Here is a 15002-nt window from a genome sequence, read left to right as displayed (position 1 = left end):
CACACAGGTACACAAAACTCACACAGAGGCAGTTCAGGGTTACTTTGTTGTTATTGACACTTGACTGACTCCACCCCCCCCCCCCCCCTGCAGCCATTACGATTGGTCGGCTGGGGTACGTGTGTCCACAGGAAGTGGCCCCCCTGCTGCAACAGTTCATCAGACCATGGTGAGACACACACAAACACACACAGAGGTACACACACAGCACATACACACACACTCCTACATACACACAAACGGAATGTTCTTGCCGATATTAGCTAACTGTGTGTGTGTGTTTGTGTGTGAGATAGGTGTACGTCATTACGAAACATCCGCGACAATGAGGAGAAAGATTCCGCCTTCCGCGGGATCTGTGTGATGATTGGTGTAAACCCAGGGGGCGTGGTCCAGGTGAGGGGGGTGTGATTCGTCTCTTCAGCAGGTGGACCCGGTGCTGGGGACATACTGGGGAGGGTGTGGTTCTGTCTGATAAAACAAGTTCCTGTCTTACTCTTTATCTTTCTTACTATCGATCTCTTTCTTTCTTTCTCCCCCCCATCCAGGACTTTATCTTTTTCTGTGATGCTGTGGCCTCGTGGGTGAGCCCTAAGGATGACCTCAGAGACATGTTACAAGGTGTGTGTGTATATGAGTGTGTATTGTGTTCTCTGTGTAAAGTTTTTAAATTTGTGATTTGATGATATATTTCCTTCCCTCTCCCCCCATCTCTCCTCCCCCCCTCCCCCCTCCAGATCCTCCATGGGTTTAAGGAGCAGGTGGGGGAGGAGAACTGGCTGCAGTTCTCAGAGCAGTTCCCCCCTCAGCTGAAGGAGAGGCTGGCTGCCTGCTATGGTGTCTAAACCCCCACGACCCCAAACACACACACACACACCCCGGGGTGGCAGGTAACACACACACACACACACACACACACACACACACACACACTCATTACCGTACGAGTAACTTTATTACCTGGAAAAAGATCAGACTTTACAATTGTTCTCTCTCTCTCTCTCTCCTCCTTCTCTCCCATCTCTCTCCATCCCTCTCCTCCATCTCTCCCTCCCTCCCTCCCTCCCTCTCTCCAGGTGAGCCAGTAGGAGCTGTGTCATCAATCTGTCTATAGCACCGCCCACATCTGTGGGGGAAGTGATGCGATTGGCTGCTCCCCCTGACAGACAGTCCCCACAGCCTATGTGTTTGTCCATAGAGGGAGGGTGGGCGGGGCAGGGAGGGACACCTCTAGCTTAACTAGACGGGACCCAACACTGACCACTAACATAGGGATGGATAGAGAAAGATGGAGTAAAAAAAAATTTTTTTAAACAAGGGGTACTGTTAGAGGGATAGAGAGATGAACTGTGAAAGTCGTGGGAAAGGATGGGACACTTGGATAGAGAGAAGGAAAGGAAAGAGGGTTATACAGAGCGATAGGAGAAGAGAGGGCGTGAGAAATGGAGAGGGGGGGGGAGGTAGGTAGGGAGGTAATTACTGCTGCCAGATTTTTGTTTTTACTTGAGAATGCACAGATATACAGACACGCATCACGCACACACGTTATCAGTACTTTGCGTTAATTGTAGGTGGCATTGTTTGATAAACAAGATTTAACTTGGGGAGGGGCACACAGGGGCACATAGACAGGAACATGTGTTTGTGAGTGCTATCTTTTATTTTCTGCTGATGTCATCGTCTCTGTTCGTGTGTCTGCTACTGCGGGCGTGTGCGGCTCCTCATCTCTCCTGTCTGTGGATATGTGTGCCTGGTTCAGTACACAACCCTAGCGCACACACACACACACACACACACACACACACACGGTTCTGTTAGTGTGAGTGTCCAGGTGAATCTCTGAAGGCCTCCGTTCAGGAAAGACAAGGAGGTGATCCTCCGCAACATTTTAAAACTACAGGGGCGGCTTTAGTGTGTGTGTGTGTGTGTGTGTGTGTGTGTGTGTGTGTGTGTGTGTGTGTGGGGGGGGGGGGTTGTTGTACTGTAGTCATGTGTTCTGTATTTTTTATTCACATTAATATCCTCCAAGCCTATATAACTGTGAGCTTGTGTGAGTGTGTGTGTGTGTGTCAGTGTGTGTGTGTCAGTGTGTGTGTGTCCGTGTGTGTGCTTGTGTCTCGCTGCCTGCCTTTATTTTGTACCTATATCAGTAGAACTCATTCATCTGTGATCGATGATCAGTTTTGTCATCAATGTTATTATTAGTGTTTATTACAATCTTTGAAAATAATGATCCTTTGTTTTGTTTTTTTGTTTAGATTTTGTCTGTTTCTATCGCCTTGATGAACTTCTATCGACATAAATTAAACATTTATAGATACTGTTTACATTTTAAGCAACATTTTTGGCACATTTGTTTATTTTGTAATATTCCACACCAGCGTTGGAGTGTGAAGCAGGGCAGTTATAACCAGTCTCAAAACATCCCATCATTTAATGGCAAATATTAAAATGTATAAAAACAATAAACACTTTGTGAAACAGCACCTGTTTTTCTTTTACTATGACCACATTTTGTCGGTGAGCGAGAGTGTAGACTCTATGTTGTGTATGGAACGTGTTTATTTTCCTAACCACCATCTCGCTTTGGATGGGCATAGCTTAGTGCAGTGGATCTCAACCCTGGTCCTCAGGGACCCCCTGTCCTGCATGTTCTAGATGTTTCCCTGCTCCAACACACCTGATTCAAATGAATGGGTCGTTAAGTCTTCTGCGTAACTAGATAACGACCCATTCATTTGAATCAGGTGTGTTGGAGCAGGGAAACATCTAAAACATGCAGGACGTTCAGTACCTGAGGACCAGGATTGAGAACCACTGGCTTAGTGGTTAGAGCTTTTGACCTTCAATCAAGAGATTCAAATCACCCACCTGTACAAATATTTTGTTACTTAAATAGTGAAGTGAAGATTACAAAAAAATCTACTTTTCTGACAACTTTTTCCTTTCACTCCTTACATATCTGTCCTACTTCTTACATTTTCAAGCCAGGCTCGTTACTTTAGTTTTAATCTGTATTTGGTGGCATGATCAAAATGATTTATTGTCATTACGCACCTTTTTCATTTCCTGGCCATCACACTTTGTCTATTACAAAAAAACTAAAAACTTTTCTGTGTCGTGTTGCGTGTGGATTTTTTTGGGGAAAGGTTGAAAATGGTTTAGCATTAATTTAAATTTTTTAATTTTCAAAAAGGTTGAATAAAAAATGCAAAGGTTCACAAAAAAAGGTTTGCATCATTGATGTGTAGGCTACTCGATGAGGACTCACCAAATCAGAAAGTTTTGAAAGGTTGAACAAATATTCGAAAAAATAAGGTTGTTGTACGGGGGAACTGCATCGGCATCATTAACGTAGCCTGCTCTTCAAACCAACTCAGACGCTATGTATCCAGGGAATACTTTTATTTTGAAATCTAGACTTATTAAAGATACATGCTAAACTTTTATTTATTTTTATCCAAACCAAGACGCTTCGCGTCAAGACTGTTTACATTACAAACATAAACACATAAATCGTGCTAAGTATTTATTACGATTATTTTATTTCACAGAAAGAACATCGGATACAGAGCACTCATATGAGCTGGCAAGTCTATGAAAGCTACGGCAATGAAAATAAAATTATAGCCTTTACAGTACTAACAAACGACCTTCTCTTAAGCTAGGCTTAAATATTGAGTAATTCTAGAAGAAATAAAGGATTGGTTAGATCTACTGTGATTCAACCACGTGCACTGGTCTAACTTCTGCTATTTCTACACTGCATGAAAGTGATGACTAGATCTAGAAAATCTAGACCCGTACAGATATGAGTGACTTTATTTTTGTCTATGAGGCTAGTGACCCTATGGAAATATTGAAACGACCAGTAAAGTTTATGCATGCTGAACAGACAATATACACATGTAGCTTAACAGTACATATGTGTACAAATGACTAAATGTAAATATGTTAACTGCAGATTAACACTGTTACAATGTTCAGAAGATGGCCATGAATGCATAGAAATTGTTGCTCCTGTTGACATTGATGTGGTGTTGAAACATTGACACTTTTTTCTCTCCCCTCCACACCCGTTCTCCCTCTCTCCCCTCACCCTCTATCTGTCTCCCTCTCTCCACCCACCCGATATCTCTCCCTCCCTCTCTCCCCTCACCCTCTATCTGTCTCCCTCTCTCTCCCCACCCGATATCTCTCCCTCCCTCTCTCCCCTCACCCTCTATCTGTCTCCCTCTCTCTCCCCACCCGATATCTCTCCCTCCCTCTCTCCCCTCACCCTCTATCTGTCTCCCTCTCTCTCCCCACCCGATATCTCTCCCTCCCTCTCTCCCTTCTCCACCCATACATCCCCCCTCTCCTCCCAGGTCACAAGTTGCTGAAGATCTGCTGTTTCTGGCTCCAGTCCATAGGGGGCGCTGTCTTCTTGCTGCGCTTGGCGCGGGCCTTCTCCTTGGCCTCGGCTGCAGTGGGGCTCAAACGCAGACCGCTGTCCAGGAAGTGGTCTAACACACACCGCTCCTCGTCCTCTGGGATCTACACACACACACACACACACACACACACACGTATATACACACATACAAATACACACACACACACATATACACACACACACTCACATTTATACACACACTCACACACATTCCCGACTCACCTGAATACTCATATCTGAGCTGCTGAACTCTGATTGGGTGGTTGAGCCGCTGGAGGACTGGGATGCTGAGCTCCCATTGGTCCGTAACTTGGGAGAGTTGATTGTGATTGGTGGATCCATCAGGGTCACGTTGATGATTGGTGGGTCCATGTAGGGGAGGGGGGTGGGCGGGACGCTTTCGCTCTCTGGCTCATCAACATAAACCTCTGGGGGAACAGGAAGGAGATTGGTAAACCAAGAGAGGAGAAGACTGGAGTAAGAAAATGGGAGGGAGAGAGAAAGAGAGCAAGATAGAGAGAAAGAGAAATGAGAGACAGGGAGGGAGTTGGAGATAGACAGATGTAAATAAAGGAACATACACAGAATAAAAGATATTCAGACAGAGAGCATTGGAGAAAGATAGGAGAGAGAGATAGAGATAGGGAGAGAGAGATAGGGAGAGAGAGAGAGAGGGAGGGAGAGAGAGAGAGGGAGGGAGACATAGAGAGAGAGACAGAGAGAGATAGAGAGGGGGGGACCTTTGATGTGACTTTCTGTGGGCGTGACCCCCAGCCTCTTGAAGAGCTCGTCCGTTTCCGGGTCGACCACCAGGAGGCGTGTCTCCTCGGCCCCGCCCCTTATGAGCGCCACCACCTCGGAATGTCTCAGTCCCTCGATGTTCACCCTGTTCACCTGGGGGGGTGGGGGCGGGGGGGAGGCAGGTGGAGGAGAGATGGGAGGAGGCAGATGGAGGAGGCAGGTGGAGGAGAGATGGGAGGAGGCAGGTGGAGGAGGCAGGTGGAGGAGAGATGGGAGGAGGCAGGTGGAGGAGGCAGGTGGAGGAGAGATGGGAGGAGGCAGGTGGAGGAGAGATGGGAGGAGGCAGATGGAGGAGAGATGGGAGGAGGCAGATGGAGGAGGCAGGTGGAGGAGAGATGGGAGGAGGCAGGTGGAGGAGGCAGGTGGAGGAGAGATGGGAGGAGGCAGGTGGAGGAGAGATGGGAGGAGGCAGATGGAGGAGAGATGGGAGGAGGCAGATGGAGGAGGCAGGTGGAGGAGAGATGGGAGGAGGCAGGTGGAGGAGAGATGGGAGGAGGCAGATGGAGGAGAGATGGGAGGAGGCAGATGGAGGAGGCAGGTGGAGGAGGCAGGTGGAGGAGAGATGGGAGGAGGCAGATGGAGGAGAGATGGGAGGAGGCAGATGGAGGAGGCAGGTGGAGGAGGCAGGTGGAGGAGAGATGGGAGGAGGCAGGTGGAGGAGAGATGGGAGGAGGCAGGTGGAGGAGGCAGGTGGAGGAGGCAGGTGGAGGAGGCAGGTGGAGGAGGCAGGTGGAGGAGAGATGGGAGGAGGGAAAGGCTGTCAGAGACAAAGACAACCAGGTGTGTTGGAGCAGGGAAACATCTAGAACATGCCGGACAGTGGGCCCTCAGGACCAGGTTTGAAGACCACTGCTCTAGTCCTTGTCTCTGCTGGGGTCGCAGCTGCAGTTACAGCAGGTGTCCAGAGGGGGGCGCCAGACTGCAGCTCTAGGTGGGGCAGTGGAGGGGGTCACTGTACAGTCCAGGAAACTGACACATTTAGTTGCCTCTCTCTCTTTCTATATTTAACAACTCCAGTCCCTAAATATATCTTTTATATTATTCAATATTTAGTCCAGAGTATTCCAACCAAATCCTCCCCAACTCTCTTTTCTCTCTCCCCCCTCTTTCTCTCCCCCTTTCCCTCTCCCTCCTTCTCTGCTTCATTCTCTCTCTGTCCACCTTTCCACTTTCTTTCTCTTTAACCTCCATCTCCACCACCTCACTTTCTCTCTCCCCCCTCTCCTTCTCTCTTTCACTCTCCATATTTCACTCCTCCACCCCCAGCAGTCGTCCAGATAATCCAGCCTAATCTCATCTAATCACAGCCTTGTCAATCCCCACCAACAACCTGCCCAACTGCTCATGTGTAAGAGTGTTTCGGCGAGAGAGACTGTGTGTGTGTTTGTGTGAATGTGTTTGTGTGAGAGAGTCTGTGTGTGTGTGTGTTACCTCCACTAGCCTGTCTAGAGGTCGTAGGTCAGCGAGCTGGGCTGGTGAGTCGGGGTCAATGGACCTGATGAACTGGCCATGCCGGGTCTTGTCGCTGTGCAGGTTGAAGCCGTATCCCAGAACCCCTTTCACCAGGTGACACAACCGGGGGACGAGTTCCGTCTTCGTCGTCGTCGGTAACCCCGACAACTCCAGCCTTGACTGTGAAACAATGAGGAAGTTAACGTTGGAGAAAGACAGGAAGTGAAACGAGGTGAAGAAGCAGCCTTTCACGACATCGTCCTACACCTTCCTACATACGCATACACCTTACTTCCATAAACTCTTTGCTCTGCTTTCCTCTACTCTGGTCTGCTCTGCTCTACTCTGCACTACTCTGCTCTATTCTGCTCTCCCTTCCTCTGGTCTACTCTGCTCTACTCTGCTCTACTCTACTCTGCTCTGCTCTGCTCTACTCTACTCTGCTCTACTCTACTCTGCTCTCCTCTACTCTGGCCCCCTGCTCAGCCAGGTATTCAGTATGTGAGTGGGTCAGTATCTGCTGGATTAAACCCTTAGGCTGGGTACTAACCAGGGGATTAATGTGGGTTTGAAGTCAGGCTAGCGTTGGGACTAGAGCAGAGCTAAAGCTGGATTAGAGTCAAGCTAAGTCACCCTTTGATAGACATCAAGACTTTCACTGTATACTGGACAGATAGACCACACACAGCAAAACAAACACGTCATTTTTTACATCAATTAACTTTCAAACACACATTCTTGCACGTGTTGTAAATGTGTATGTGTGTATAACCATATCGTTATGGTAACCAGCCATGTCTAGATCTAGAACACTCCCCTGAAGGGCAATGTAGGGGGAATGAAAAAATGAGGGAGAGGGAAGAGAGAGAGGAGAGGTAAAGAGGGAGGGGGAGGGAGTGAGGGAAGGAGGGAAGGAGGGAGGGAGGGAGGGAAGAAGGGAGGGATGAAAGAGGATGGGGCCAGTTCCAGAATCAGAACTAGTTCATCTTCTCCATGATGACCTGACGGCAGCTCAGAAATAAACTGTTTCCATAGCAGAGATGGTCAACAACTCTGTCAACACACACACACGCATGCTGTCCTGGTGCTGATAGGTTCATAAATACCGCAGACCCAAATGAGATTTTGTGTGTGTGATTGCTATCTTAAGCTTCTGTCTAACCCTGATCTCTCTTTAAGACTCTGGTGATGTCACAGGAGTGTGTGTTCCCACTGTGGGGGTTGGTGTGTGTGTGCCAGACAAATACACAACAAAAGCATGTGTGTGTATGCGTGTGTGTGTGACTGATCTCACCTCTGCGTCCGAGGCGGGGTCGGGCGCCGTCGTGGGGTGCGGCGGGGGGTGTGCGGGGGGGGGGCGGGGGGGAGGTGCGAGGGGAGAGGGTGCCCAGGTGCACGGCCAGCGCCTCGGAGCAGGGCAGGCCGTGGGAGGACAGGAAGTCCTCCGTGATGCGGTCCACCACCAGGAGCCTCACCCTGTGTTCCTGCACACGGATACAGGATACCACCTGAGGGGGGGGGGGGGGGGGGGGGGGGTGAGGGGCGGAGTGTGTGTGTGTGTGTGAGAGAGAGAGAGGTGATATTTGAGTAAACTGTTCCTTTAACACCCATATAGAATAACAATGCAGCCTATTGATTCATAGGACACAGGAAGTCCTGACCTGGTTTAATGCTTTCCCCAAGGCCACAACAGTTATCTCTCTCTCTCGCTCTCTCTCACACACTCTATATGTCTCTCTCTCTCTCTCTCACCCACTCTCTATGTCTCTCTCGCTCTCTCACCCACTTTCTATGTCTCTCCCCCCACTCTCTCCTTATCTCTCTCTCCGTCTCTCTCCATCCATTCAGGAGATGCTAGACAGGTTCTCTCTCGCACACTCCTCCCTCACCTTCTCTTTCTCCTTCTTTTGCTCTTGCTCACACCACACTCTCTCTCTCTCTCTCTCTCTCTCTCTCTCTCTCTCTCACACACACACACACATAGGGGCTGTTTTGTAATGAGCTCACGTGGTGGTGCGTCTCGTGCTCCACGTTCTCCCCGTTCACCTCAACCACCCGGTCCCCAGCGAGCAGCCCAGATAAATCGGCCGAAGAACCGGGTTCCACTTTCCGTATGAACTGACCGCCTTTATTCCGTTCCCCGTGGAGGTGAAACCCATACCCGCGCGCTCCTTTCGTTAGAAAACAAAGCCTCGGTCTCATTTCGCTATCCATCCTAGCACTCCCGGGGGGGGGGAAACGTCTAGAGTCGGTTTTGGTTTTCTCTCGAGGTGAGCTGGGGAAAGAGTTTAGCTCCAGAGAGGTAGCTAACTACCACACCTGATTTAATCCTAGTCCAGGATCGCACATTGTGGCCGCCAAAAGGCCTACATCGTGTAGCATGATACCCTCAGACGCCACGGTCACATAATCCAGGCAGTTCAGGTCAAATAAACAAAATCCGAATGATAGGATATCTGAAACACAAAAAAAAGTTTAAAAAAAAGTAAGACTGTTGATACCACGCGCGTAATGCTTCGGTTCTATACTGTTCCTCTGGAGAAGATCAGAGATTAGACACGCGCTTTACAGTCCGTCTTTCAGATCAGTGTGTGTGTGTGTGTGTGTGGGTGTGTGCGTTTTTTTTAAGAGCACCAAAATAGCAACAGGTGCTCTTACGTCCCAGCCCGTCCCTCACCGGTCAGTCTCGCGACTCCACCCACTACATCTCTGCCACACACACACCCGCAATTATTATCATCTTCCGGTAAGCAAACTCTCGCCGTCAATGGCAAATGACTCCAAGCACCGACAAAGCGAATCCAACCAACACATGATGCTATATTTACCGCAGTTACGGCACGGGAACGCAGTTGGCCATGCACGCAACCGTGTTACACAAGGAACTTTTCCTCCTCCTTTTCGGACCGGCAAGAGCGCGAGCTAAGATCAGATGAGACAGATAGCGTGTAACTGCAGTCTAGATAAGAACACCCCGTTTCATAACGGCGTTTTATAAGGCTACCACGCTTCTCAAATACACAGCAATTTCTGCCTCAAACTATTGATTCGGGAACTTTGTTAAAACGATTGTTAATTTAACACCTGTAGTGTTGATTTGACATTGAGTAAAATCGTCTCTATTCATCATGAACATTCCTGTTGCCCAATTAGAAATAACTGTAACTAAGTTCACGAATCATTAGTTTCAACTTCAGACAAATCTACGGCTCAATCCTGACCCCTGGTGGCTGGTAGTGTGTACTTCACACTGCAGACGGACAAACAATGAACAATATAACTCAATTCATTTTCCGGCAAGTAAACATTGGGATATTTTATTTAGTAGAAAACGTGTATTCACAGTACAAAACACAACCTTACAGTTTACAGGTACCTATCAGGTACATTACAGTTTTTTCACGACATTTCAAATTCTCCTTGAACGGTGCCACCCGTTGTCCAATCAAAGCCCACTTCCACCTGTGCCCTTCCTTATACGGGCACGGGTGAAAGCGGGTGTGTCGATGAAGTTCGAGCCCGGCCCCTCCCCTTCCTGTTTGGGTTCCAGCTTCACCCTGGAGGACGTGGAGGGTCCTGGGAGGCTGGGTGATCCGGGCGGCCCAGCTTTGGGCCTCTTGGCTGGGGAGGCCTGGTGGGCGGAGGGGCAGCTGTGCTGGTTGAGGCAGAGGGAGCAGAGCGGGCCCACAGGTAGACACACCTGCTGGCCCAGACCCACCAGCAGCAGGTTGATCTCACTCCACAGCTCTCTGGAGGGGGGGGGGAGAGGGGGGGATGGATGGATGGAGAGAGAGGGAGGAGAGAGAGGGAGGAGAGAGAGGGAGGGAGGGAGGGAGGAGAGAGAGAGAGGAAGGAGAGAGAGAGAGGGAGGAGAGAGAGAGAGGGAGGGAGGAGAGAGAGGGACGGAGGAGAGAGAGGAGGGAGGGAGGAGAGAGAGAGAGGGAGGAGAGAGAGGGAGGGAGGGAGGAGAGAGAGGGAGGGAGGAGAGAGAGGCAGGGTGGGAGGAGAGAGGGAGGGAGGAGAGAGAGGGAGGGATGGAGGAGAGAGAGGGATGGAGGAGAGAGAGGGATGGAGGAGAGAGAGGGAGGAGAGAGAGGGAGGGAGGAGAGAGAGGGAGGGAGGAGAGAGAGAGAGGGGAGGAGAGAGAGGGATGGAGGAGAGAGAGGGATGGAGGAGAGAGAGGGAGGAGAAAGAGGGAGACGGAGGGAGGAGAGAGAGGGAGGAGAGAGAGGGAGGGAGGAGAGAGAGGGAGGGAGGAGAGAGGGAGGAGAGAGGGATGGAGGAGAGGGAGGGAGGAGAGAGAGGGATGGAGGAGAGAGAGGAGAGGGAGGAAGAGGGGATATGATCCTGTGATCTGCAGTCAAGTGCTCTAACCACCGAGATATACCCATCGTCTGGACCAGACCGAGGTGTGTTTGTGTGTGTGTTACCGTGGTAACCACTCCTCCAGCTCCTTGCGCGTGCTCTCTGGGTTCCTGGTCGGGCTCCTGGTCCAGCCCAGACGGTTGGAGATACGGTGCACGTGTGTGTCCACACTACACACACACACACACACACACACACACACATCATAACCTCAGAGGGAGAGGGAGACTGAGAGAGTAAGAGAGGGAGAGGGTGAGAGTAAGAGAGAGAGAGGGTGAGAGAGAGTGAGGGTGAGAGAGTAAGAGAGAGAGAGGGTGAGAGAGAGTGAGGGTGAGAGAGTAAGAGAGAGAGAGGGTGAGAGAGAGTGAGGGTGAGAGAGTAAGAGAGAGAGAGGGTGAGAGAGAGTGAGGGTGAGAGAGTAAGAGAGAGAGAGGGTGAGAGAGAGTGAGGGTGAGAGAGTAAGAGAGAGAGAGGGTGAGAGAGAGTGAGGGTGAGAGAGTAAGAGAGAGAGAGGGTGAGAGAGAGAGAGGGTGAGAGAGTAAGAGAGAGAGAGGGTGAGAGAGAGAGAGGGTGAGAGAGTAAGAGAGAGAGAGGGTGAGAGAGAGTGAGGGTGAGAGAGTAAGAGAGAGAGAGGGTGAGAGAGAGTGAACCGGGCGTACCGATGCCAGTGACCTGTCCCCACGCGATGTGCATGGCCAGGTGAGCCATCTTGGGCCCCACCCCTGTCAGGCTCACCAGACCCTCCACGGAGGAGGGGATGTCCCCCCCGAACTGCTGCTGCAGCAGAGCTGCTGTCTGCTTCAGGTAGCGCACCTTGGTCTGGGGTGGAAAGACCACAGGCTAGATGTTACCCCCCGCCCCCACATACCCTCCAGAACAGATGTTACCCCCCTTACATGCCCTCCAGAAGACATGTTACCCCCTACATACCCTCCAGAAGACATGTTACCCCCTACATACCCTCCAGAAGACATGTTACCCCCTACATACCCTCCAGAAGACATGTTACCCTCTACAGACCCTCCAGAAGACATGTTACCCCCTACATACCCTCCAGAAGACATGTTACCCCCTACATACCCTCCAGAAGACATGTTACCCCCTACATACCCTCCAGAAGACATGTTACCCCCTACAGACCCTCCAGAAGACATGTTACCCCCTACATACCCTCCAGAAGACATGTTACCCCCTACATACCCTCCAGAAGACATGTTACCCCCTACATACCCTCCAGAAGACATGTTACCCTCTACATACCCTCCAGAAGACATGTTACCCCCTACATACCCTCCAGAAGACATGTTACCCCCTACATACCCTCCAGAAGACATGTTACCCCCTACAGACCCTCCAGAAGACATGTTACCCCCTACAGACCCTCCAGAAGACATGTTACCCCCTACAGACCCTCCAGAAGACATGTTACCCCCTACATACCCTCCAGAAGACATGTTACCCCCTACATACCCTCCAGAAGACATGTTACCCCCTACAGACCCTCCAGAAGACATGTTACCCCCTACAGACCCTCCAGAAGACATGTTACCCCCTACATACCCTCCAGAAGACATGTTACCCCCTACAGACCCTCCAGAAGACATGTTACCCCCTACAGACCCTCCAGAAGACATGTTACCCCCTACATACCCTCCAGAAGACATGTTACCCCCTACATACCCTCCAGAAGACATGTTACCCCCTACATACCCTCCAGAAGACATGTTACCCCCTACATACCCTCCAGAAGACATGTTACCCCCTACATACCCTCCAGAAGACATGTTACCCCCTACAGACCCTCCAGAAGACATGTTACCCCCTACAGACCCTCCAGAAGACATGTTACCCCCTACAGACCCTCCAGAAGACATGTTACCCCCTACATACCCTCCAGAAGACATGTTACCCCCTACAGACCCTCCAGAAGACATGTTACCCCCTACAGACCCTCCAGAAGACATGTTACCCCCTACATACCCTCCAGAAGACATGTTACCCCCTACAGACCCTCCAGAAGACATGTTACCCCCTACAGACCCTCCAGAAGACATGTTACCCCCTACATACCCTCCAGAAGACATGTTACCCCCTACATACCCTCCAGAAGACATGTTACCCCCTACATACCCTCCAGAAGACATGTTACCCCCTACATACCCTCCAGAAGCCCACAGGGTAGATGAGCTCCCCCAGGGTGTGGTCGTCGGTGGTCAGCAGGCGGGCAGGCGTGCAGACCATGAGCCCTCAGCCTCCGCATGGCCCCCGCTGTCACTCCGTCCCTGGTCTGGCTGGACAGCATGAGGGACACCAGCACCTGGAAACGCCTCACCTGGGGAGGCGGGATACAGGGAGAGAGAGAGGTAGTGTGGGAGAGAGAGAGGAGTAGAGGGAGGGGTAGAGGGAGAGAGAGTGGTAGAGAGAGGGGTAGAGGGAGAGAGGCGTAGTGTGGAGAGAGAGAGGAGTAGAGGGAGGAAGAGAAAGGAGTAGAGGGAGAGGTGTAGATAGAGAGGTAGAGGGAAGGGGTAGAGAGAGACAGTAGAGAGAGAGGGGTAGAGAGAGAATAGAAGGAGAGAGTAGAGAGAGAGAGGGGTTTGCTACCCACCTCAGCAGGGGCGTGCTCGTCGTAGCATTGCTCCGCCCCCATCTTGTCCACGGGAGCGTCATTCTCCTTCCTCATCTCCCTGACGTTCCTCAGCTGGCTCCTCCAATCAGCTGGCTCCCAGCGCTCCGTCGCAGGCCCCGCCCCTTCCTCATACTCCACCTTCACATGCCTCTTCCTGATCCTGCAGGGACGGGCTGGCGCCGGGGGCAACGGGGGCAACAGGGGCATGGCCGTGTCAGGGGTGGGAGGGATGATGGTTAACCTGGACGCCTCACCTGTTGAGGGAGAAACGAGAGAGAGAGACGAAGAGAGAGAGATGAAGAGAGAATGAGATAAGAAAGAGAGAGAAAGAGAGTGAGAGAGACATGAAAATGGGATGGTGCAGAAGGTGATATTATTGCACTTTAATGGTTGGTTGCCAAATGCCAACCGCCGTGTGCAGGTCAAAGAAGTTGTTCAAAAAAAATGTGTTAATGAATTAAAGTACAAGCCCTTCGCGAGTTTCAGTTATTTATTTGAGTTTACCTGTCGACTGGGACAGCATTGAAATGCCCTCCTCCCCCTCCTCCTCCTGCTTCACGTGCACCGTTGAGCAACTGTTCTTCGTCACCTCTCCCTTGCGCTGAGCCATTCTCGACTTCAGACTGTGTACGGTGTTGTTTCCACTACGAGTCTCAATACCGTTGTTGCTGAGAGAGAAATACGGAGAAGTCATTTTGCAATGCTGGAATGCAGTCCTCGTGCAGGTGAGTCGAGTAGAGGCTAGCAACAGCATTAGCTAGTTTGAGTTACTGGCACTAGTTAGCTAGTTATGTAGCGGTTGCAAAAAAACGGACTTGCTACTATTTTCTACTATTTACCCTTTGCTAAGAACGGATGGTGTAAATCATAACTTGGATTACTCTCGCCGATCGATTGACTGTCACTTCGTAAGAAGATAACATTAAAAGATAGTAGGGTGAACCAATCGAGCCTGTCATCTCTTTTTGCTTGCCAGTAAAACTACATTTACCGTGAGCACTTGCGCGCCTGTGTTTTTGTAGGAAGTGCCTGTCAGGTCATTATCCGGTTGGGAACATGGGAGCCAGAGGTACTTGTACAAGCTAATTGTGAGTGGTAAATACAGAAAATGATTAATGCACAGGCGTCGATCGCTCTAGAGACGGCTCCCGACGTTGGCTGCTATTGAATGACGCCGAAAAGCCATTTTTAAGAGGTGAGAGAGAGCTGGATGAAGCCAAAACACGTAACCAGACATGTAGCTAGTAGGGCAAAATTATCAGCAGGCTCATTCTCTCTCATTATCTCTCTCTCTCTCTCTCTCTCTCTCTCTCTCTCTCTCTC

At 50.5% G+C, this 15002-nt stretch overlaps 3 protein-coding genes across 3 annotated transcripts in view; 1 reads left to right on the top strand and 2 right to left on the bottom strand.

Annotated features, from left to right (window-relative positions):
- tnpo2b (transportin 2b) overlaps positions 1-2486 on the top strand; it is a 13664-nt gene extending 11178 nt beyond the window's left edge. The window contains exons 21-25 of the mRNA XM_062448226.1: positions 91-169; positions 297-396; positions 549-623; positions 738-890; positions 1077-2486. Of these exons, the coding sequence (XP_062304210.1) occupies positions 91-169; positions 297-396; positions 549-623; positions 738-845 (362 nt within the window). The 3' untranslated portion in view covers positions 846-890; positions 1077-2486. The remainder of the gene's footprint in view (positions 1-90; positions 170-296; positions 397-548; positions 624-737; positions 891-1076) is intronic.
- Positions 2487-4360: 1874 nt separating this feature from the next.
- LOC134009202 (Na(+)/H(+) exchange regulatory cofactor NHE-RF2-like) lies at positions 4361-9552 on the bottom strand. Its single transcript, XM_062448928.1, has 6 exons — positions 8696-9552; positions 7983-8196; positions 6668-6933; positions 5176-5329; positions 4658-4863; positions 4361-4536 (listed from the first exon to the last, which is right to left on the bottom strand). The coding sequence occupies exons 1-6, from the start codon at positions 8900-8902 to the stop codon at positions 4369-4371; spliced, it is 1215 nt and encodes a 404-aa protein (XP_062304912.1). The 5' UTR covers positions 8903-9552; the 3' UTR covers positions 4361-4368.
- Positions 9553-9973: 421 nt separating this feature from the next.
- Positions 9974-14966, bottom strand: nthl1 (nth-like DNA glycosylase 1). Its single transcript, XM_062447954.1, is given in 7 exon segments — positions 9974-10437; positions 11119-11224; positions 11713-11872; positions 13214-13285; positions 13287-13385; positions 13659-13933; positions 14184-14966. Coding segments are annotated over 7 exon segments (1266 nt in total). The 5' UTR covers positions 14434-14966; the 3' UTR covers positions 9974-10133.
- Between the last annotated feature and the right edge of the window lie 36 nt (positions 14967-15002).

The sequence above is a fragment of the Osmerus eperlanus genome, chromosome 22 (genome assembly GCF_963692335.1).
Source record: "Osmerus eperlanus chromosome 22, fOsmEpe2.1, whole genome shotgun sequence".
In the NCBI taxonomy this organism is placed as follows: domain Eukaryota; kingdom Metazoa; phylum Chordata; class Actinopteri; order Osmeriformes; family Osmeridae; genus Osmerus; species Osmerus eperlanus.
The sequence above is the reverse complement of the archived record's forward strand: the minus strand, read 5'-3'. Positions and strand labels throughout refer to the sequence as shown.

Bases quoted from the DNA above. Each gene is read 5' to 3' on its own strand.
- LOC134009202 (XM_062448928.1), bottom strand. From the start codon at position 8,902: ATGGATAGCGAAATGAGACCGAGGCTTTGTTTTCTAACGAAAGGAGCG. The intron at 6,934-7,982 runs GTGAGATCAGTC...ATGTCGTGAAAG, and splicing joins ACCCCGCCTCGGACGCAGAG to GCTGCTTCTTCACCTCGTTT. The intron at 5,330-6,667 runs GTAACACACACA...CCACCCCCCCAG, and splicing joins CTCTAGACAGGCTAGTGGAG to GTGAACAGGGTGAACATCGA.